Here is a 22,050-nt window from a genome sequence, read left to right as displayed (position 1 = left end):
CCGTAGGTTCTGCGTCGATTTAACGCGGACCCAAAATTCAGCCTTTAGACACCAATAACTTCCAAAAACTGGAAGGCCAAGGAGACCTAAGCACAAACATCCGACCTGGGTCATCGATTCTACTATTGACGCGGCTTTATTGTGGCGTTTCGGAGGGATTTAAACTTCCCTCACATTTTTTTCCCAGCGTATTTTCGACGAAGGGAGGCGCCGGCGCAGCGGCCGGCGGCCATCTTGGATCAGCCTGATCCGACTGCTGTGGCAGCTCAGCTACTTCAAGGGTGGGGATCTTAACCTTTACATACTCGCTCCTGCGCGGCGCACACTCGACTGACAACTCGAATAACGGCGAGGATTTAACGTGCACGGTAGCATGAGACGGGGAGAGTGTTTTCTGAGCCGAAACCGTGTTGATTTGTTGCGACTTTTGCGCTGCGAGCTGGCCTGTCACAGGAGGGTGAGTTCAGCCAGCTGGCTAAGCTAACGTAGCAACAACACAGCCATTGCCTTTGCGCATGTGGTGCCTTTTCTGTTAAACCCCAGCAAAAAAACAAAAAAGAAGGCGATTCGAGTGTTTATGTAGCTGTTTTTTGGTTTTGAAATCAGCGTGGAGGGTGTTCACTGCAGTAAAAAGTTAACATTAGTCAGCGTCGGTCTGCTGTGGATCCCCAGGAACCAGATTTATTTACGCACGTACGAGTGGTGGATTTAAGATTGATCCTGCTGGCTCTGTAAGTCCTGCAGGGAACGCTCCCAGCGGGGTTTACATGAGCATGACCACAGGTAACTTAGGCAGAAACGCCACAGGTAAGTAAGTAAGGCGAGGGGGGGCTTAAAGTTTCGAGGTGGGTTTAATTCTGACAGGCAAACCCTTACATGAACGGCATACGTTTGGTTTTTCCATTTCTCAGAGCAATAACAGCATCCATTTAACATTTAATACTGAGTCAGAATGTTGCGTTTGTTATGATATGGATTGGAAGGCCAAGATGAAATGGCACGATTGAATAGACCGCCTTTCCTCTTAAGTTATGGTTTTTAAAGGGGAAAAAAGTTCCCTCTTTCCTCCTTAAGTTATGGTTTTTAAAGGGGAAAAAAGTTCCCTCTTTCCTCCTTAAGTTATGGTTTTTAAAAGGAAAAAGTTGCCAATTTGTAAAAGCTGAATCATTTCAAATAGCGTGAAATATTTAAGGAGGGGGGCATTCAAAGCCTAATCAAAAAGTGTCTTGTGCAATATTACACAACACTTTTTCTATCCATATAATTCTTTTTATGGCACTGCACTTTTTATTTTTATTTTTGTTTTCATTTCTATTTTTATCTTTATTTTTAATTGTTTTATCTTTATATGGGTGCTTGATTTGTAAATGACAGTGCTGTGTGTGTGAGATGGAGATGTCAATTTCCCAGAGGGAACCTCCCAAAGGGATTAATAAAGTAATCTGAATCTGAATAATCAAGGAAGCAAAAGAGGTATTGTCTACTTAAATAGATACTCGTTTCCACAGATTTCTCTTTACGCTTTCGCCAGTTCTTATACCCTGGAAGTCTTTAATGTACTGTCTAAACTTTCGGGGTTTGATTGCCATTGCAATTATGTCAAGGAAGTAAGATAATGACTTGTCAAATTGCTCACCAGGGCCCGTTCCTACCTCCCTGTAAGCTGTGTGAACAGGAAGTGCTGGGAAATAGTGCACAGTGAAGACATACATTGGGAATTCCAGCCCTCCAGCTTTGTTGTCCTGTCCGGCTGCATTCTTGTGCATGTGTGTCTGTTGTTGGAACGCGGGTGTGCTTTTATAAAGGTATCAGTTATCATCACTAATTTTTCTCCTCACGTGGCCATGATCAAAAATGTAATTATGAAATATGACAACAAAGCTCATTGATTGGCAACAATGTTCTAAAGAACAATAGCAAAAAAGACCCACAGTCTCACATGGTAATGAGGCTTTATTTCAGGGCCGTGGCCGCATCTGTGTAGAATAGTGGGTTGTTCTGTGTTGTTGTGAGACAAAAGACGTCTGCTTGAACTGGGGGCTGTTTCTTCCAGGCTGGGAAAGAAGTCTTGTGACTCTAGCGTCAGCTCTGCATCTGTTTGCAACTGATCATCTGAGCTGCATGGACTCAGTAAATTTTACTCAGTGATCTTTTACAAGCTACATTGGTAAAGCTGTTCATACAACAGCTTAATTATGGAAATGCTTGATCTGGACAGCACTGTTGTAGATTTGTACAATGCGCTTTCAATTTCTGTAATTTTAAGAGAGTTCACCCAGTTACCTAAAAGTAAAAGACAGAAACCAATTTCCCCTCGTCCTGAGTGTTTGTACAGATAGTTTTGCTTTTATGTGGTTAACTTTTGCGGGCATGTACACCTTGTATGGATATTTTCAATGTTTTTGCATTCAGTTTTCAGTAAGGGTCTCTGCCCAGGACATGACTTTTTGATAGCCATGGTGATTGTTGCATGTGTTTTTCCATATGGGAACCACCATAAACAAAGTATCTACATTGTTTGATGGAAACCTTGTGCTGTGGATTTAAGAAAGCTTCAGCAAATAAACTCAAACAGCTGGATGGTTAGAAAAATGTTTTTCTTTTGGATTTTTATCAAGTAACCATTCATTCTTTTATTGGAAAGCTATATGTATAAAATTTGTGTTTTGTCACTGGACTGCTTTATCTCAGTTCAGGTATCATTCGCACAGTAAAACAGTTTGTTGCAACCTTAAAAAAATGTTAGAGGTAAAGATTGTCATGTGAAAGATATTCTTTGATTTTATCCTCATCTGACAATATGTATATCCCAGTTACTAAAGTTGTGAGGCCATTTAGTCGGGACATACCCCGCTGATATGAGCACTGTAGCTGCTGTTACTGTAGAAACAAGAGACTTATCTAATGATTAAATCAAGATTTCTGACTGGCCATTCTCCTTGGCACCTGACATAGTTCAGCTAAGGTTTTGCATAGCCTTCTTTCCCTTGACTCACTGAGTACTGCTGCTAATACATACACATCAGCCTGTGAGCTTTCTCACTAATCCATCCATCCATCTTGTAAACCTCCTTCATCCTGTTCATGGTTGCAGAAGACAGTTCACACTTTGGACAGCTCACCAATCCACCACAAGGTGACACAGAGACAAACAACCAAGCATTTTCATACTTGCACCTACATATAATGGAGAATCCCCATTAAACTTAGCATGCATATTTTTGGACCGTGGGGAGAAGCCCAAGTTCCTGGAGAGAAGAATTTAACTCAGTGCCTTTCACCTTTTGAAGTGACAGTGCCACAACATTGCACTTTGCTAATACAAACTAATGTTTATATGTAACATTAATACATATGAATACGCATAGTTAAAAAAAGAACTTGGTATACAGTAGTATTATGTATGACTCATTCCACAAAAAAATCCAAAATATTTTCTGTTCTGTGTTGAAAAGTATTGTATGTCACTACGGTCCAGTTTTTAATGGAGAAAAGCCCTCTGGTATATACAGCAGACAAATGAATACATTGAATTATATGACTGATGACTCTGCTGCTGTGTTTTTCATATTTTACTAATTTTTGTTTCTATTGGAATTTTCAGCTCTGAATTCCTATGAAACCGCTGTCCTGTAGATGAGCCAGCAGTGGGGGCTTTCTCGTCGCTGTCGCAGAACCAGATAGTTCCTGGCGACAGCGGCATTGCCCCCCGCTCCCCAATATGCCCAACAACAGCCGGGCGGGGAGCCTGAAGGACCCCGAAATTGCTGACCTGTTTTTCAAGGATGACCCGGAAAAGCTCTTCTCGGATCTGCGTGAAATTGGACATGGCAGCTTTGGTGCTGTTTATTTTGTAAGTATTCTCTTTAAATGTCATCAAATTATACAATTAAATATTATAGATATCTATAAATTGGAGGGAAAAATATATTTCTAGAGCATTCCATTCACCCCAAGTCAATACAAATGCATAATGTGCTTGTCTTTCAGGCACGGGATGTGCGGACAAATGATGTGGTGGCCATCAAGAAGATGTCATATAATGGGAAGCAGTCCACTGAGGTCTGATGGGATTCACTAAACTTTCTTATTTCAAACAAACAAAAAAAAAAATGAAGCTGTTTAGTGTCTACTCACTTGTCCATAGTGCCCCTCCAAAATGTTTTGCTTTACTAGGCTTAGGTCCAAAAGAATCCAGCTGTGCTTTTCCAGAACTTCCCAGTTTTTTTGCCTTTTCATTGTAAATATGTCACTTTGCTTTTACATTTTGTAATCTTGCTGGAGTGAGATTAGTATTTTCCCCAAACTGACATGTCAAGCGCATTGCAGAAGGTTTAAACTCAGTATAGGTCTGTATGTATTTATTTTTTGCATCCATCTTTCCTGACCTTTTGTTCCAGTGTCTCTTAGAAAACCATTCCTCCAATAATAATGCTGTTGTTATAATTCCTTCAGAATGATATTGTCATTGCCATTTTGACTGTAGTGATTGTGTTAATGAGGTGATGCTGAGTGTCTGCTTAATGTCATACACACGAGTTTGGAATAGTTCAGTATTTGTTTTCGAAGATCACAGGACTTGAGTCGTGCTCTGAGAGTTGTGCAGGAGCTTCTGTCTCTTATACTTTTCTGGCTTTGCTGTATGGAGCTGCCGTTCTAGGCTGTGGTCATGTCTCCCCTTGATTGCAGAAATGCCCGTCCAACAGGCCTTCCAACATGCACATTGAAACCCAAACAGATACAAGCATGTCTGGTGTCAAACAGGACATGTCATTCCAGTGCTTGTCAAACACCCCTGGCTACACATGGCTGCCAGAATCAAATTGAAGTCATTAATGTTTGCACCCAGTTACTTAAAAGTCATAGAGACTGATGCTCCTCGCATCTACTGTCTGTTTTCTAGAGATATGTTGTCTGTTACTGTGTTCATTTGTACTTCCTGGATAGTGAAACTACTAGCTACTAAATGCTATCAGAGCATGGATGTTCCTCTGTGTCTTCGCAAACCTCTTAAAAGCTGATCTCTTCCAAGAACACCTCCTCTCCTAACACCCTTACCTGCCTAACCTGGATTTACTTTGCAGTTCTGTCACTGATCCATTTGTACACTGTAATTTAAATAGATTTAGCAATTGATACATACTTGTAAACTGGCTTTAAGTCAGATAAATGACTGGCCTTTTTACCAAAAAAATAGAGGGGAAAAAAACCAACAACTCATTAGTGTCGTATTGTACTTTGAGTTGTCCTAAGGTGCCCTATTGCTCAAAAATAACTCTTGAGACTAATGGGTTCATGGTCACTTGCCTGACAGTTGGGGAGTTTGGAAGGAAGCCAGATATCGAAAGAATATTGGTGGTTCCTAACTTATTTGGTTTTTATAATCATTGAGGCTGTTGTGTATTAGGGCACTGTAAAAGTGACAGAAATGTACTTTTGTCTGTTGCCTCAGATCTGTGTTGTGAAGATATACAGGCAGTCCTTTCTATCTTGTCTTGTTTTCATACTGATAAACATGTATCTAGGAGAAGGGGAAGTATTAAAACACACTTTTAATTATAAAAGGGATGAATAGATTAATTGGAAATTTTAATTGTTTTTCTTTAAGTCTCAAGCATAACAATAATTGGAATCTTCATGAGGTCATAAATGTTTGTTGGAACTGTGGCGTTATGTCTATGGTCTTACGCTCTTTATTTCCCTTTCTTTTAAAACAGAAATGGCAAGACATAATAAAGGAGGTGAAGTTTCTGCAGAGAATACAACACCCAAACAGCATAGAGTACAAAGGATGTTACCTGCGAGAACATACTGCTTGGGTAATATTTAACATTGAATAATCAGGAGTAATTAATATGTAATTGGCCATTGTTTGAGAAAGAGGTACGAAAGGAAATTGACGGACTACTTTGTTTGATTACAGCTGGTAATGGAATATTGTTTAGGCTCGGCTTCAGATTTGTTAGAAGGTGAGTTGAAAACCATCACATTGCTGGAAGCCTGTTTTAGTTAAAGTAGCAAATCTGGTCATCATTTACATGGTCATTTTTGTAGTTTTTGTCCAGTGTAAGTCACCAATGATGCATCCTTTCCAGTTCACAAGAAACCTCTACAAGAAGTTGAAATAGCTGCAATTACTCATGGTGCTCTACAAGGTCTGGCCTATCTTCACTCCCACAACATGATTCACCGGTGAGTGTTTTCAGCATTTTGGAGCATGCTCAGGTATTGTGGCCTCGGGCATTCCTGCCTTCTGTTGTAGAACTTTAATAATTTCCTCATAAATGTTCAACAGTGACATCAAGGCAGGAAACATCTTACTGACAGAGCCAGGACTGGTAAAACTTGCAGACTTTGGCTCTGCCTCCATTGCCTGTCCTGCAAATTCCTTTGTTGGGACCCCCTATTGGTATGGAATCTTATTTGTATATTCATTGTTGATCACCAAGCACTTTTACAGATTTATCATTTGATTTTCACCAATTAAATTGTCTATTTTTGCTTTGTCAGGATGGCCCCTGAAGTAATTTTAGCTATGGATGAGGGTCAGTATGATGGAAAGGTGGATATTTGGTCTATGGGAATAACCTGCGTTGAATTAGGTAAGTTGCTATCACCCTTGGCTTTATTTGCATCAAGCAGTGGGGTCTTATTTGTTGTTATTTTCTTTGCATGTGTGTATCTCTTGTTTTTTGTATTTAAATTTCTTGGAATTCCAGTAGTTCACTGCTGGAACCACCCTATTTTTTTGTAAGATGATTATTATTTTGCTCTTCTTTTGTTGCTTTTGTTTTGTAGTTTTTTGTTTTTTGTTTTGTTCAACAAAAAAGGTTTTTGCTCATATTTTGGAAGTGATGGCTGAAATATTTTCTTACTTCCTCTGATACCAGATGTTTTATCAAAACACATGGCTTTATAATAACATTTCTATTCCATCAGTGTTTGTCACAGTTACAAGTTCATAAAAGGCAGGAAAAAAAAATCTCCATTGCACTTCCTCCAGTTGTCACAGCATTTTCCATGAACCTTCTTCAGACAGCACTGATGAAAAGTTATCTAATTTGTGATTTATGAAACTGTTTCCAAGTTTCAGGCATGTGGCAATTAATAGCCTGTCCATTGAAGCTCTAGGGCCAATATTCAAACTTTCGAGAAACTCGAAATAGTTGTTAAATCAGGCATTATTTTGATATCTGCTATATTTGTTAACGGAGCATTTTCTGAACTGAATTTCTGAGTGAGTTTTCTTCAAACATTTACTGAGCAGTCTGATGCGATTTAGCTACGCTCTATTGCTTGTTAGCTTGGATCACTTGCTGAACAAATTCATAGTGGGTTGGATTAGAACATTTTTTGAACAGTTTGAAGTGATTTTGCGCAATTGCTCAGAAAATTTAATGAAGAATATAAAAGAAGCTTCCTTTATTTCCTGTTTGCTTACCGTTGGATCTCATTGGGCAACTTCAGTAACACCAGTAACGCCTGAGTAACAGATTCCTTCCAAGTATTGCCTGCTCAGCTAGATTCATGAGATTATGGCTTGAGTTTACCCAAAGGTTTCAAGATCCTGTGAAAATGGAGCAGCAATCTGCTTATTTAACAATGATTTCACATAATATCCCGTCCTTTCTGCAATTGTACATTTAAAAAAAAAAAAAAAAGTGGCATCTAATAAAATGTAACTGCTGAAATGAAACTCTCTTCTTCTGGTTGAAATCTCCTTTGAGACCTTCTGAATTGTTCACCCACAGCTTCCCGAGCCCGTTCTTGACTTCTTATTTTGAACATTGACCCGATTGTCTGTCATTCTTCTGACTTCTTACCAGCTCGATCTGATGTTTGTGAATTGACGTGGCTTGGTGCCAAAATGGATTTGGCATGTATTTTTAGCAGAGCTGAGAGGAAGGTTTCTCCGGAATGCTTCTAAACTGCGCAGCAGCATTTCTGACTGGCTGGCCACAATTCAAAGCGGCTGGCATGGCTCCTCCATTCCAAATCAGATGTTAGTCTAGGGTCTGAACAATTTCATATTTTGTTAAATGTTTGCTTGGAACACTTTGACTTGAACAATTTGAAGTGATAGGACTCTATTCACCTGCAGCATTTTGGATCAGCTGGAGCCTATTCAGCGAATTACTTGGACATCCTGCTAATAATACATTACAGTAATCTAGCCTAGAAGATACAAATGTTTGAATTATTTTTTCCGCATCGCTCTGGGTTTCCAATCTTTGCGATATTATGAAGATGGAAAAACGCTGTTTTACAAACCTGATTAATATGCTGTTTAATCAACAAATGCTGATTGAAAATAATACCAAGGTTTCGCACAGTAGCACTGGAGGCCATCCCAACCCCATCTAATCCCTTAATAACAGCATTCATTTTTTTTTTTAAATGTTTTTATTCGTTTAATAACTACAACTTTAAAAACCTTTGGCTCATATCCCAAGTTTAGGGATAAGTTGATCTGGTCCAGTATTGTCGTACCAATAAGAGAGAGGACATTTTTGAGTAGTTGAGCAGGGGTGGGGTCTAACAGACACCTGGATGATTTAGCTCTATTGATGACCGAGGTCAGCTCAGGGAGGTCTGCAGGATCGAAACGGTCTAGAGTCAAGTCAGAGCCTAAGGAAGTTGCTCTTAGTCATTCATTGTTTTTGTGTGCTTGTTTGTTATTTTAACTTTTCACCCTCTTATCTGTGTAATATCTATCTTTAATGTCATCTGCCTCTCGGTTTATAGCTGAAAGGAAGCCTCCACTGTTCAACATGAATGCTATGAGTGCCTTATACCACATAGCACAGAACGAGAGCCCCACACTGCAGTCTAGTGAATGGTGAGTTAAGAATTACATTTGAGAAAAGATATAATATTGTTTTAAACATACTCTGTTCATTTATCATCTACATTCTATCCACATTTCATCACTCATCTGTAGGACGGATTGTTTCCGAAACTTTGTAGATTCTTGCCTTCAGAAAATTCCCCAGGATAGGCCAAACTCCGAGGAGCTCTTAAAGGTGGGAATCAAAAATTGCAGCAATGGATTTATGTGGCGCTCTGTGGACAGTCCTTAAAATATATTAGAAGTTGTGATTTTTCTAATGCTGAAAGATTTCTTTTTCATCCCCCCCCCCCCCCCCCCCCTTTTTTCCTGCCCCTTTAGCATGCATTTGTCCAGCGTGCACGACCAGAATCTGTTCTAACAGACCTGATAAATCGGACCAAGGATGCTGTGCGGGAGCTAGACAATCTGCAGTATCGTAAAATGAAGAAGATCCTGTTTCAGGAGGACCGTAATGGCCCCACAACTGAGGTGCAAGATGAAGAGGAGGTTTGTTGTGTGACTATTTTAACTGCTCCGAGGTTGCCTCACAGCATTTGGTTTTTGTGGAGGGAGCAATGAAGTGATCTTATTGCTGTCTGCTGTGTGTTATTTGTAGGAGCCAGAACACAGTGTGGGTAGGACTGGCACAGTGAACAGCGTGGGGAGCAATCAATCAATCCCCAGTATGTCAATCAGTGCCAGTTCTCAGAGCAGTTCTGTCAATAGTCTAACGGACGCAGGTGATGATAAAAGCGAGGTGGACATGGATGGAGACCACACAGTGATGTCCAACAGCTCTGTCATTCATCTCAAACCTGTAAGAGCTTAACGCTTCAATATGCAGTGGAACCGTGTTCAATATTTGACCTTCCAATGCTTAATGTTGTACCAACATCTTAACTTGCTAGAAATGTAGCAGGAGAATTTACATGGATATCTTCTGATTATAATGCAGTATCTCATTTTGTTTAAAACCTGTTTCTTTTTTCTTTCTTTTTTTTTTTTTGGTGGATATTTTAGGAAAAAGAGACAAGTAATGTGGAGTCAGAGGCTCACAACCGGCCGACAGAACCACAGTCCCCTCCTGCACACACTCCAAGGCCGAAACGAAACCGTGAACACTTTGCTACGATTCGCACAGCTTCAGTGGTAACAACCCAGATATTCTGTTTGTACATCAAATAAGATGATGGATAAAATAACCTCTTGATAACTTGTAACCACTACTTTAACTGCAGGGCATGTTTCACAATCATGACTTGTTATCAGGCAACAGTCTTATCACATATTGTCCTCATGATCAGTGAATGTTTTTGCTTTAGGGCTAGAAAATAATATTTCCATATTAAAATAAAGCATATCCGTGTTTCATCTTTGGGAGAAAAAAAAAATCATGCTTGTTATATATTAGGTATAATATTTAACTTAATACAATATATGTTGTCCCAGAAATGAGTTTCTAGCTAGTATGAATAAGATCTCTGTCCTCTGTATGTCAGCTCACTCGCCAGATAAAGGAGCACGAGCAGGACTCTGAGTTAAGGGAGCAAATACTGGGCTACAAGCGCATGAGGCGGCAGCATCAGAAGCAGCTGATGGCTCTGGAAAACAAGCTGAAGGCTGAAATGGATGAGCACAGGCTTCGCCTGGACAAGGAGCTGGAGAATCAGAGGACCAGTTTTGCCCAGGAAATGGAGAAGCTGATCAAGAAGCACCAGGCATCCATGGAAAAAGATGTATGCTTCCAACACACATGTTCATTTATACTGTGTTTCCACTGCAGTAGTTTTTCTCAGGGACTAGAAATCACTTGGGAAAATTTGCCGCTCTGAACTTTTATGATTGTCCAAGTCCATTTAAATCACCTTACAGTATATATTTGTAGCTTGTAAAATCCATTTAGTTTCTTCAAATCAAAATTGCAGGACTTTTTCGACCAGTGTTTATTTTCTATTTTTTTGATAAAATACAAATAGTCGTCAGAAAAAACAAGTCTTTGTTAGACCCTTTTTAAGAGACGTTGTTATGAATTTTGTGGCAGATTTGCAATGGCAATGCAATTACCTACAATGTAATAGCATCTTTACCCAAGGGAAGTGCTTGTGTTTAAAGCTGGCAGCATCAATGGGATTCATTAGAATCCTACATTATGAAATAATCTATATAGAGATGTCCACACATAAAGGAGCTGCTGATATTAATATCACTATATTAATATTGGTGGTTATTGGTGGTTCACAAATATTTGGCATTGGAGGTAAATGGCAGTTCTTGTTTTTATTATATGCTAGAGCAGTGTTTCTCAATCCTGGTCCTCGAGTACCACTGCCCTGCATGTTTTAGATGCTACCCTGCACCAACACACCTGATTCTAATTAAAGGTCCTAATTAGCTTGTCACCAAGGTCTGCACAGTTCTGTTGATGACACAGGTACTTGTATCACGGTGCGCTGAAGCAGGGTACCATCTAAAACATGCAGGGCAGTGGTACTCGAGGACCAGGATTGAGAAACACTGTGCTAGACTATACAAAAGGACTCCTAGATGTTATAGAAAAGACAATGAAATAATTAGTGAGTACCTACAGTCATAGGGGTTAAACATTATCAAATGAAATTACTGTTAGATCTCTACTCTTCCTGCTTTGGTGTTTTATAATGTGCAGTGTGTCCTAGCAGCCCAGAGGCAGTTGCAAGGTGTGTGGTGTGTGTGGACTGACTTCCATGAGACTTTTCTATCTCTGACACTTCAGCAGACATCCTCTCCCAGATGTTGTCAGGCGCCTAAACTAACAATCTGAGCCTGTCAGTTGTGAAGACTTTGCAGATTATTTCAATGTTAGGTTACCTGACTGCTGTTTAAAGGTTGGTGAGTCTGGGGTCCTGGGCCCTCTATTAAAGACTGTCCGGTCTCTGTATGATCGGAGTAGGAGTTTGGTTCTCATTGCCGGCAGTAGGTCAGACTTGTTCCCGGTGCATGTTGGACTCCGGCAGGGCTGCCCTTTGTCACCGGTCCTGTTCATCATTTTTATGGACAGGATTTCTAGGGGTAGCCAGGGGCCGGTGAGTCCTGTTGGCTTCATCGGACCGGGACCTTCAGCATGTGCTGGGGCGGTTTGAGGCCGAGTGCGACTGGGCAGGGATGAGAATCAGCACCTCCAAGATCGAGGCCATGGTTCTCCACCGGGAAAGGGTGGCGTGCCTTCTCCGGGTGGGTGGAGAAGTCCTGCCTCAGGTGGAGGAGTTCAAGTATCTCGGGATCTTGTTCACGAGTGAGGGAATGATGAAGAGTGAGATTGACAGACGGATCGGTGCAGCGTCCGCAGTTATGCGGTCGATGTACCGGACCGTCGTGGTGAAGAAGGAGCTGAGTCGAAAGGCGACGCTCTCGATTTACCGGTCAATCTACGCCCCTACCCTCACCTATGGTCATGAACTTTGGGTAGTGACCGAAAGGACAAGATCGCGGATACAAGCGGCCGAGATGAGTTTCCTCCGCAGGGTGGCTGGACGCTCCCTTAGAGATAGGGTGAGGAGTTCGGTCACCCGGGAGGAGCTTGGAGTCGAGCCGCTGCTCCTTCACGTTGAGAGGAGTCAGCTGAGGTGGCTTGGGCATCTGTATCGGATCCTCCTGGACGCCTCCCTAGGGAGGTGTTCCAGGCATGTCCCTCCTCCCTAGGGAGGTGTTCCAGGCATGTCCCACCGGGAGGAGACCCCGGGGAAGACCCAGGACACGCTGGAGGGACTATGTCTCTCAGCTGGCCTGGGAACGCCTCGGACTCCCCTCAGAAGAGCTGGAGGAAGAGTCTGGGGTGAAGGAAGTCTGGGCATCTCTGTTGAGACTGCTGCCCCACGACCCGGGAACGGATAGGCGGAGGAAAATGGATGGATGGATGTTTTAAAGGTTGCTTTCAGTGTTTTCTTAAAACAAATCAATTTAATTTTTATGAGCATGAACATCCTAGACTCGCATAAAGGGAAAACAATTGAGTCTTTATTTTTTAAAGTGTAGAATTACGTATGTTTTGAGTCTACTTTGCAACCACTACCTGCCTTTTTTTCCAACATTGGTGCACTGCCACATTTTGGGAACCAGTAGATTACTATACACTACTAAAAGCGGTTTGAATACATTCATGTAGACTTGTTGCAGAATTTCTTGACGATGTTTTTTTTTAAGTTATGCACTCTTTCATTGTGGTCACCTAAATAAATGGAATGTGCACGTTGTACAGTTGCATGCAAACAAGATGTCTGAAAAATCAACCAATGGTTAATACATCACCAAAGTAAATTACCAAGGGATTTTAAGACAATGGGGGAAAAGTGGACAATCAGTTGTAAGAAGAGACCTCTTTGTTTTCTCTCCCTGGGACTAACATTTCTGGATACTTGTGGTTGAAACACATCTGTTAACATTGAATGTTATTTGCATTGATCAAAAGAATAATAATGTGCATTGATTTATCAGGCAAAAACCTTTAATAATGATGAGAAGAAGTTCCAACAACATATCCAGAGTCAGCAGAAGAAGGAGCTTAGCAGCTTCCTAGAATCGCAGAAACGGGAATACAAACTTCGCAAGGAGCAACTGAAAGAGGTTGGAAGAATCATCACAGTCTCTTAAACCTTGTGTTTATTTCCATTTGCTTTCAGTAGGCTAAGAATCATCAGTCAAAACTATGAAATAAGTTCTACCTGCAGTGTTTCTTCTGTTTAGGAGCTTAATGAAAACCAGTCAACACCGAAGAAAGAAAAGCAGGAGTGGTTGTCCAAGCAGAAGGAGAACTTCCAACACTTCCAAGCAGAAGAGGAGGCCAACTTACAGCGTAGACAAAGGCAGTACCTGGAACTGGAGTGTCGCAGGTTCAAAAGGAGGATCTTGATTGCTCGCCACAATATTGAACAGAACCTGGTGCGAGAGGTCAGTATTACTTAGCTTCAGTTTGATAAATCTTGACCAAGTACTTCAAAAGCTTGATCCTTATATTTTATAATTGAGTGACTTTCTCGTCACTCGCTTGTTCATCTCTCCAATATGCCATTAGGAGTTAAACAAGCGTCAGACTCAGAAAGACTTGGAACATGCCATGCTTCTACGGCACCATGAGTCCATGCAAGAGCTGGAGTTTCGCCATCTCAACACCATCCAAAAGACCAGGGCTGAGCTGATCCGCCTGCAGCACCAGACCGAGCTCACCAATCAGCAGGAGTACAACAAGAGGAGGGAGAGGGAACTGAGACGCAAACATGGCATGGAAGTACGCCAGCAGCCCAAGAGCCTCAAGGTTAGTAAGGGCTTTCTGAACATTCATGTATGTGTAATATTCACTGTATCTCCTTTAACTAAAAATCCTCTCATAGCCACTTGTTGGATTTTTTTTACTGTGTTGTTTACTGTTTTTCAGAGCAACATACTTAGGCTGCGTCCCAATTGACCCCCTCACCCTCATTTTCTTCACTACCCCTAACTTTTGCGCGTTCCCGTGAAGGTAGTGGTGTCCCAATTCCTCTTTTCACCTAGGGGGAGGGGGCATATCGAGGGGGAGGGGCTGAGAATAGCCCCTTCACATTGAGGGATTTCACATGCTGACTTCGCGAACGAGGGGGTATGAAAATTTCCCAGAATGCTTTTCGTCGTCATTTGCGGACTGAATCAAAAAAAAAACATGGCGGACATTTCTTAGTGAATAAATCAATATTTTGAGTTAGTTTCTGCATAAAAATGCGTTTTGACTACATTTCTAGCGACAAATCTATATTTTACTTTCATAATATTCACTCAGTGAATGTACATAATCCCTTTTTTGTCCGTTGTTTGCGAAGATCGCGCCGGAGTAAAGGCTGTTAGGTTACGCCGTAGGCTACGTAACCTACGCCGTAGGCTACGTAAGCTACGCCGTAGGCTACGTAACCTACGCCGTAGGCTACGTAAGCTACGCCGTAGGCTACGTAAGCTACGCCGTAGGCTACGTAAGCTACGCCGAAGACTACGTAAGCTACGCCGTAGGCTCTGCGTCAATTTGACTCTCCGACCGAAGGCAAACAGGCAGACTCGTCTCAGACTGTGACCGAGGGAGCAAGCATTTTTTTGTGAGAAATAGAGAGAAATAATCCTGTGACTCGTCAGATTTGTTTTGGATGTTTCTGATATAATAGTTTTCAGAAACCACAAAGTAATCCAGCTGTTATCTGGGTAATTTACACACTTTCAGATAAAGTTGCCGAAGATCACGCCAGAATAAAGGGATTTATGGTTCCGCGTTACACCAACGCAGAGCCTACGGCGTAGGTTACGTAACCTACGGCGTAAGCTCTGCGTCGATGTTACGCGTCGATGTTACGCGGCGACGCGCGCCGTACGCCGTACCCTACGCCGTAGACTCGGCGTCGATTTAACGCGAAACCATCAGCTCCGGAGCCGGCAGACAGAAATCTCGAAATTTCGGAGCAAATTTCTTAACAGGCGTAGCTACAACTGTTAGATTTCATCTATTAAACCAACATTTTCCTAAATTATTTATTTCAGCCAGCGTAATTCTCAACAGAGCTGCAGGTTTCTCTCCCGGGACGACGGACCAGGTTGACCCAGCGATCACGTCTGTTCTCGGGCCGTGAGCTGCTGCTGCTCCCCGGGGCCGGGGGCTCTTCTCATCTCCGAAAACATCGGGTCAAATTTCTTAACAGGCGTTATTTGGATAAACTGAGCCGCGGTTGCGGATCTTAAGGTTACCTTTATGCCTGAAAAAATATTAAAACTTAATACAGTGCCATATTAACAGCGCTACAGCTGAAATTAAAACAGCTTTTGGCTCTCTGCTTCCTGATCAGGGTAGGGAAGAAAACGAGGGGGAGTAGGAGAAATGGGACAGGCACCTGGGCCAAGTGCCCTAGATCTCAAGTGCCCTAAAATCTCCCCCTTCTTTTTTAGGGGGTAGGGAAGAAAAGATGGGGGAGTGAAGGGGAATTGGGATTGGCCCTTAATCTTACACTGACTGTAACACCAATCCAGTCAGCAATGTACAGATTTACATCCACTTTGATTTAGCAAAGTGTCTTTTTCATCATTGCAATGGCTTCCTTTTAGATCTTGTATTGGTTTTAAAACTGGAACGCCCATCTTTGAAGATGAAACTGAATTCAGTCACACTTACTCTGTAACCACCTTTTAAAACCTTTCTTGTGAAAGCGTTTGGTGGTCTCTAATATAGGATATTTTTATTGTTGGATCATTGTGAGCTTCTGTTCAGTCTAATTCAATTTTCTTCTTGTAAATGAATAAATGTATTTCTTGTAAACTGTAACCTTTTTGTAATATCATGCAAGAATAGTTTATTACTTTTCTGAACATGTCTTCGTTAAGTTCTGCATGCATTATTCATTCTATTACCTTTCTCTGCTCCGTAGTCCAAAGAGCTACAGATCAAGAAGCAGTTCCAGGACACATGTAAGATCCAGACCAGGCAGTATAAAGCACTGAGGAACCACCTGCTGGAGACCACACCAAAGTCAGAGCACAAGGCTGTCCTTAAACGGCTGAAGCTGGAGCAGCACCGCAAGCTTGCCATTTTAGCTGAGCAATATGACCACTCCATCAATGAAATGCTTTCCACTCAAGCGGTGAGTCTAGTAACGTCAGGAGTGTTAAAGTTAACTCTTAAAGCAATATTAGTACTACAATTTGTCACCTCTACAGAAATTGGTAATGTTTGTGTATATATCACGTACCTTGGATCTTCATTTGACATTGTCTTTCTGTTGTTAGCTGCGTCTGGATGAGACTCAGGAGGCTCAGTGCCAAGCCTTACGCATGCAACTACAGCAGGAGCTTGAGCTTCTCAATGCCTACCAGAGCAAGATTAAGATGCAGACGGAAGCCCAGCACGAACGTGAGAAGAAGGACATGGAGCAAAGGGTGTCACTCCGACGGGCCCTGCTGGAGCAAAAGGTTCTCCTCTTCTTATTCTTGTGTGGAGACTTTCACTGGTTCTATGCCACAGTTGTCTGCGAGATTAAGATTTTAGTGGAGAAGTTTGAATGTGAAAGCCCAACACAGTTCCACACTGTAGTTGCTAGTGTATGTAGCACGCCTCAGTTAAAGGAGCATGAGGCAAGAATAAGAAATGAGACTCATTAGCGCCACAACGACCGTCGGGGTTCCTGCAGCCAACAGCGAAGCCGGCACGGGAGCGCCGTTCAAATCAAGCTCTAAATATGACTTACAATGTTATCTTACCTGGTCAGTAGGAAATGAGCCATGTCAGCATCTGTTTTCAGTCCCAATTCAAGTTGAAGCTGCCTCCATGACTCCAACGCGTATCCAATGTTTACTCGTGCGCCGCCGAGAAAGCAGATGCAGCGTCATTTGACGTCACATCCGCAGGACAGCGCGGGAAATTCCGGTCACAATCGCAGCAGATTTTGCAGCACACAGCCTGTTCAAGGCAACGGAGAGATACACTAGAGGGCTCTTTCTTTTTGGTTTGGAACGCTTCATCTGACATTATAACTACAAAACTTAAAACGTATACGAATTTTTTTCATAAATCCTGCCTCAATCCTGCCTCATGCTCCTTTTAAGGTTATGTTCAAATTAATATGCTTTCTTCATTATGATTATGCCTCATTTTTGACACTCAAAAATAGATTTTTTTTTTTTCTTTAATCTTTGCCAGATGCTGTTTCAGTTTGTTGCAGTTTAAATAGGATTGTAAAAGATGTAAACATTTGGAAACAGTGATGCAGTTTTACCGCTCTGCTAGGTCACAATATATCCTTCCTTGATTGACCAACCTTGTGACTATCACCAGACAGTAACGGCATATAACCAATAAAACCCATAGAAGTTCACAAAAATTGGCCTTCAAAACAATTTTGCAGAGAGAAAAGCAAGTTCTGCTAATTGTGTTCTGCTTGGTATTAGTTATTGTGCACCCAAAGGCTAGTTAAGAAATGTTGGCCTGTTGGAAAAGGACAGTAACTGTTGCTGCTTATTTAGTCAGACTGTTATATAATTATAGCCAGATGACATGATCACCCCCATAGTCTGATAGAAAGTATAAACTAAATAGGAGAAATCCAAAAATGTTTCCACGGTGATGAAAATATCTTTTTTTTTTTTTTTTTCCTTTTTTATCTTTCTAATTTGATTGCCTTGTATACTTACTAAATGTTCACGTGGCAGTATATGAACATTTTCCTTTGCTTTTTCTCATCTTTCTCTAGATTGAAGAGGAAATGCAGTCTTTGCAGAATGAACACCTTGAGCGAATTCGTAGTCTTCTGGAACGCCAAGCGCGGGAAGTTGAGGCTTTTGATTCGGAGAGTATGCGCCTGGGCTTCAGTAACATGGTGCTGTCCAACATCTCCCCAGAGGCTCTCAACAACAGCTTTCCCGGCGCCCCAGGAGGTTGGAGTCAACAGCAACACCCATCTGGGAGCTCTCAAGGGCCGCACTGGGGGAGCCGTGGATCCAGTTTGGGGTCAAGTCATCAAGGCAGCCATCACCGCTACCACTCCAGTCCAGGAGGGGGGCACTCCAGCCCTATGCAGCAAGGATGGGGGCAGGGCATGCAGGGAGGAGGGGGCCCATCACCATGGGGCTATTCGCCAGCTGGAGGCCTGGTCTCTCGGAGCAGTGGAGGTCTACAGAACAGCCCCCAGGCAATGGGGAGGACACCCTCAGGAGGGCGGAGTGAGCAGGGTATGAGCAGGAGTACCAGTGTCACCTCTCAAATTTCCAATGGGTCACACTTCTCATACACATAAACCCACTGTCAGTATCCAACAGACATAGCAGGATAGAGTATTGGCCGAGCTCTGCCGCTCTATGACACTATCCCACAATTTCTCCCATGTACAGATGTGGATGTATGATGAAATAAATATTGCTCAGGTCAAAAGTGCTGGAAAAGGCACAGCCCGTTCTTACGGCAGTTTATCAGCACGCACACAGATCCTTAATCTTCTGTTACATAAACATTTTGATTGTCAACATTTAATTCTTCTTGTTTAATATACAGTCCTCTCCTGCAGAAGTTTTTTTTTTTTTTTTTTTTTTAAGATACATTTGTGCTATTCACAGCCATTGCTCTTATTTTGCACATAAGATACTCTTAGAAACCTTTTTGACATGTGTTACTTGTCCTTCATAATTGGGTCAGACAGTCACTCCTCTCATTCATATTCAGTAATACACTGACCAATTCTGTGAAGTTGGTTTAAAAAGAAAAAAAAAGAAAAAAAAAAAGAAATCATAGCGGACCTAACTGAAGATGCTTTGCTGTTCTCCTACCAGCCTGCTGTAATGGTCATTGTGAAAGATTAGACACCATCAAAACAAGACTTTACAATGCAAAACCAAATAAATCCACCTTTAATGTTTCAGGTGTATAGTAATACTTATATTGTGCCTTTAAGCCTTGATAGTTTTTGTCAGTCTCAGCTGTTTAGAGTTAAATATTTCAATTTGATCATCCATTTTTGGTCAGTAGTAGTGTATGTTTAAGTTTAGGTTCATTTAAAACATGAGGTTTTATTTACGGACCTCCTGATATTTTTGCAGTTTCATCGTGACAGAGTATGCAGTGATGCTGGTTGCACTCTTACAGATGTTGAGAAATAGAAAATTATTGTGAGAAAATTGGAAATGTATCAACCTATACAAACAATCATAGTGCTCATCTTTTTTTTTTTTCTTTTTTTTATTAGTGCCTTTTAAACTGCTGCCTTTATCAAAGCACTTTAAACATCTAAATGCATGTAAAATGAATATGAGACTTCTTTTTGCAAAGCTCCTTATGGATGAATGTTTCATCGGTACGCATGTACAGAAGTCAAACATATCTTCTTTTTTTTTTGTTTTTTTTGAAAGAAGAGTTACCGAAGTACAGGTGAAGCCAAGTGCATATTAACATGCATTTATCTGAGTGAAAGTGTTTCCCCAGTTTAGCATCTTTTACAGCGTTTGGAGAATGGAGCTCTTAGTTACTCTTTCTGTGTGCGCGTGTGTTTGTGTCTGTGTGTATGTGTGTATGTGTGCGCCCTCACATAAATGCTTAATTTTGAATAAATAGAGTATGGGTGGATGCTTCAGTGTTTTTATACATGTTTTGGCTACAGTTTCCATTAAAGAAGCTAAACTAAATTAAATGTGGAGTCCTTAGTGTGCAGGCTGGTTACGAAAGGTAATCGTTATGACCATAACAGCAGGCTTGGCGCTAATGAACTAAAACACTGTTTAAATATGCTGGGGCCCCAATAAATAACACTTAAAAAAACTAAAAGGTGCTAAGTTTAAACTGTAATAGCATCTCATTAGAACTCAAAAACCAGAGTGACTGAATTAAGCACACACTTGCAAGTTGACATGGTAGAAATGTGTGTGTATGTATGTGTGTGTGTGTATATATATATATATATATATATATACATACACACACACAAATACATACATACATAAAACTGAGTCTGCATACACTCTGTTAAAACAAAACAAAAAATAAAATAAAAAACAGCCATATGCAAGATAAATGTAGCAAATGCACTTGGGTCTTTTGATGGCTCCAGCAGTTCCTGTCTGATGTTTTTTCTTCCTTCCCTCTCTCCACTTTGTGGTGAATTAAATATCCCTGGGCTAGTTTCTGCCCTTTTTTTAGTTGTTTTTTTTTCCCAGCATCCTCTCCTTCCAAGTGAGTTTCCATTTCTCCTCAGCAAAATTAAAACAGTTTAAAAGGCCTTTAAGGACAACTATCTGGAATTGATTGCAGTGTGTGCTTCCCTGAACCGCAAAGCTTGGGTGAAAGGTTCATATTTGTATTGTTTATGTAAGAACCAATTTCAAAAAAGCTTGTCAGTTTTTCAGAAAATAATTTCTATGCTCCATTTAATTTTACTGCCGTTAGGACATATTTTGTTTTTAGTCAATGTGCTGTTTAGTTATGTGGACATGACTAATTCAGAGATATTTCTGGTTGTGTACACAGACTAAATACCCTTGTATTTGTTGTTCTCATTTAAATGTCGCCTAAGGAGTTGAATGGCCATTCTTGAGGACTATTGTTGCAGTTTGTTCTCCCCTGCTTTGCACCTTTTTGAGCATTTGTCATCATTCCAGGCTGATTTAGGGCTACCTTTTCAGATGCTGGCTCTTTCTGAATGTCGTTCTTGGATATATCCCTGTATATTTGAGGACACAAAAATGCTGGCATATGTCTTGTTTTTAAGTCGCTTTTTAATTTTTCACACATACAGATTCCACCAGAGAAAGTATGCATTTTATCGAATTTAGCATTATATGCTCCAAAATCTCTTCTTTTGTGCTAACAGTTCCAGCCACCACAACAAAGCAGATGACATTTATTGTTTGACAAACAAGAATGTGTTTGTCATTTCTGGACTTCTTACCATAAATCAAAAGCCAAGACCAAGTGTTTCAGTGTTGGGCCAATCTAACATCATACGCATGCCAACTTTTTTAGTTTATGTGGACAGTTTTGGTTCATTTCTACGTCACAATTGCGTGTGTAGGAATATATGTAGATGTATTTGTCAATCACAAGACCTTGCCACCTGTCTTTTTTTTTTTCTTCCAAATATGACTGTTTCACTTTATCTCTGATGTCAGATTTGATCCTACTGACTGAAAGCACGTGGGATACTGAATGAGGATTGGCAACTGAAAATGATTCTTTTGATGGTCAAACACTGTGCCATACCGGAGTTGCCAAGTCCAGACACCACTGCATTTGCTTCATCTCCAAGTTTTCATATATTGTTGGGCTGATGATGGAAAAATGTATAGTTGTGGTCTAGAGGCCAAAGTAAATTGGCTTGAAAAGGAAAAAAGAAATGTTGGTGTGAGAGGCAAATGATGAGAAGTTTGCATTTCTTCGAAGATGTTAGCATTCTCTTGGCACATTACCACTACAACACATAACCTGTATTAAAATGTATAGATGATTGAGCTTGTTATTGAATGTCAGAGAGATTATGAACATACTACATAAGAGATGGTAAAGTACTAAAATTGAATTTAAATTGTGTAAAAAAGATAAAACAATAAAAATAGGATTGAATTTACTATATTGTTTGTATTGTATTTACCATTGTGTTGGCAGAGGGATATTGAAAAGAAATCAGTTGTAATAAAGTAATTTTAGAATAATTTTGCTTCTCTTTGCGTTATTTTGCTTGTCTATTCTGGTTAGTTGGTTTATTGAA

The 22,050-nt window shown here is 40.9% G+C and overlaps 1 protein-coding gene across 3 annotated transcripts; it reads left to right on the top strand.

The window, feature by feature from the left end:
- The first annotated feature begins 66 nt into the window (after positions 1-66).
- On the top strand, positions 67-21,994 carry taok1a (TAO kinase 1a). 3 transcript variants are annotated; one of them, XM_061719592.1, is made up of 20 exons: positions 67-281; positions 3,605-3,853; positions 3,991-4,062; positions 5,718-5,819; positions 5,924-5,969; positions 6,096-6,192; positions 6,296-6,409; positions 6,511-6,602; positions 8,746-8,839; positions 8,942-9,023; positions 9,170-9,337; positions 9,447-9,647; positions 9,851-9,979; positions 10,330-10,566; positions 13,301-13,429; positions 13,550-13,753; positions 13,878-14,117; positions 16,237-16,449; positions 16,595-16,777; positions 18,055-21,994. In XM_061719592.1, exons 2-20 carry the CDS (start codon positions 3,722-3,724, stop codon positions 18,595-18,597), a joined length of 3,078 nt encoding a protein of 1,025 aa, XP_061575576.1. In that variant the 5' UTR covers positions 67-281; positions 3,605-3,721; the 3' UTR covers positions 18,598-21,994. The 3 variants fall into 3 exon arrangements, with proteins under 3 accessions (XP_061575576.1, XP_061575575.1, XP_061575577.1); XM_061719591.1 differs by having other exon boundaries at positions 67-457; XM_061719593.1 differs by lacking the exon at positions 67-281 and adding an exon at positions 2,537-3,136.
- Positions 21,995-22,050: the final 56 nt, after the last annotated feature.

Source organism: Cololabis saira, chromosome 4, assembly GCF_033807715.1.
Source record: "Cololabis saira isolate AMF1-May2022 chromosome 4, fColSai1.1, whole genome shotgun sequence".
NCBI lineage: Eukaryota > Metazoa > Chordata > Actinopteri > Beloniformes > Belonidae > Cololabis > Cololabis saira.
Note: the sequence above shows the minus strand (reverse complement) of the source record. Positions and strands in the feature narration are given on the sequence as shown.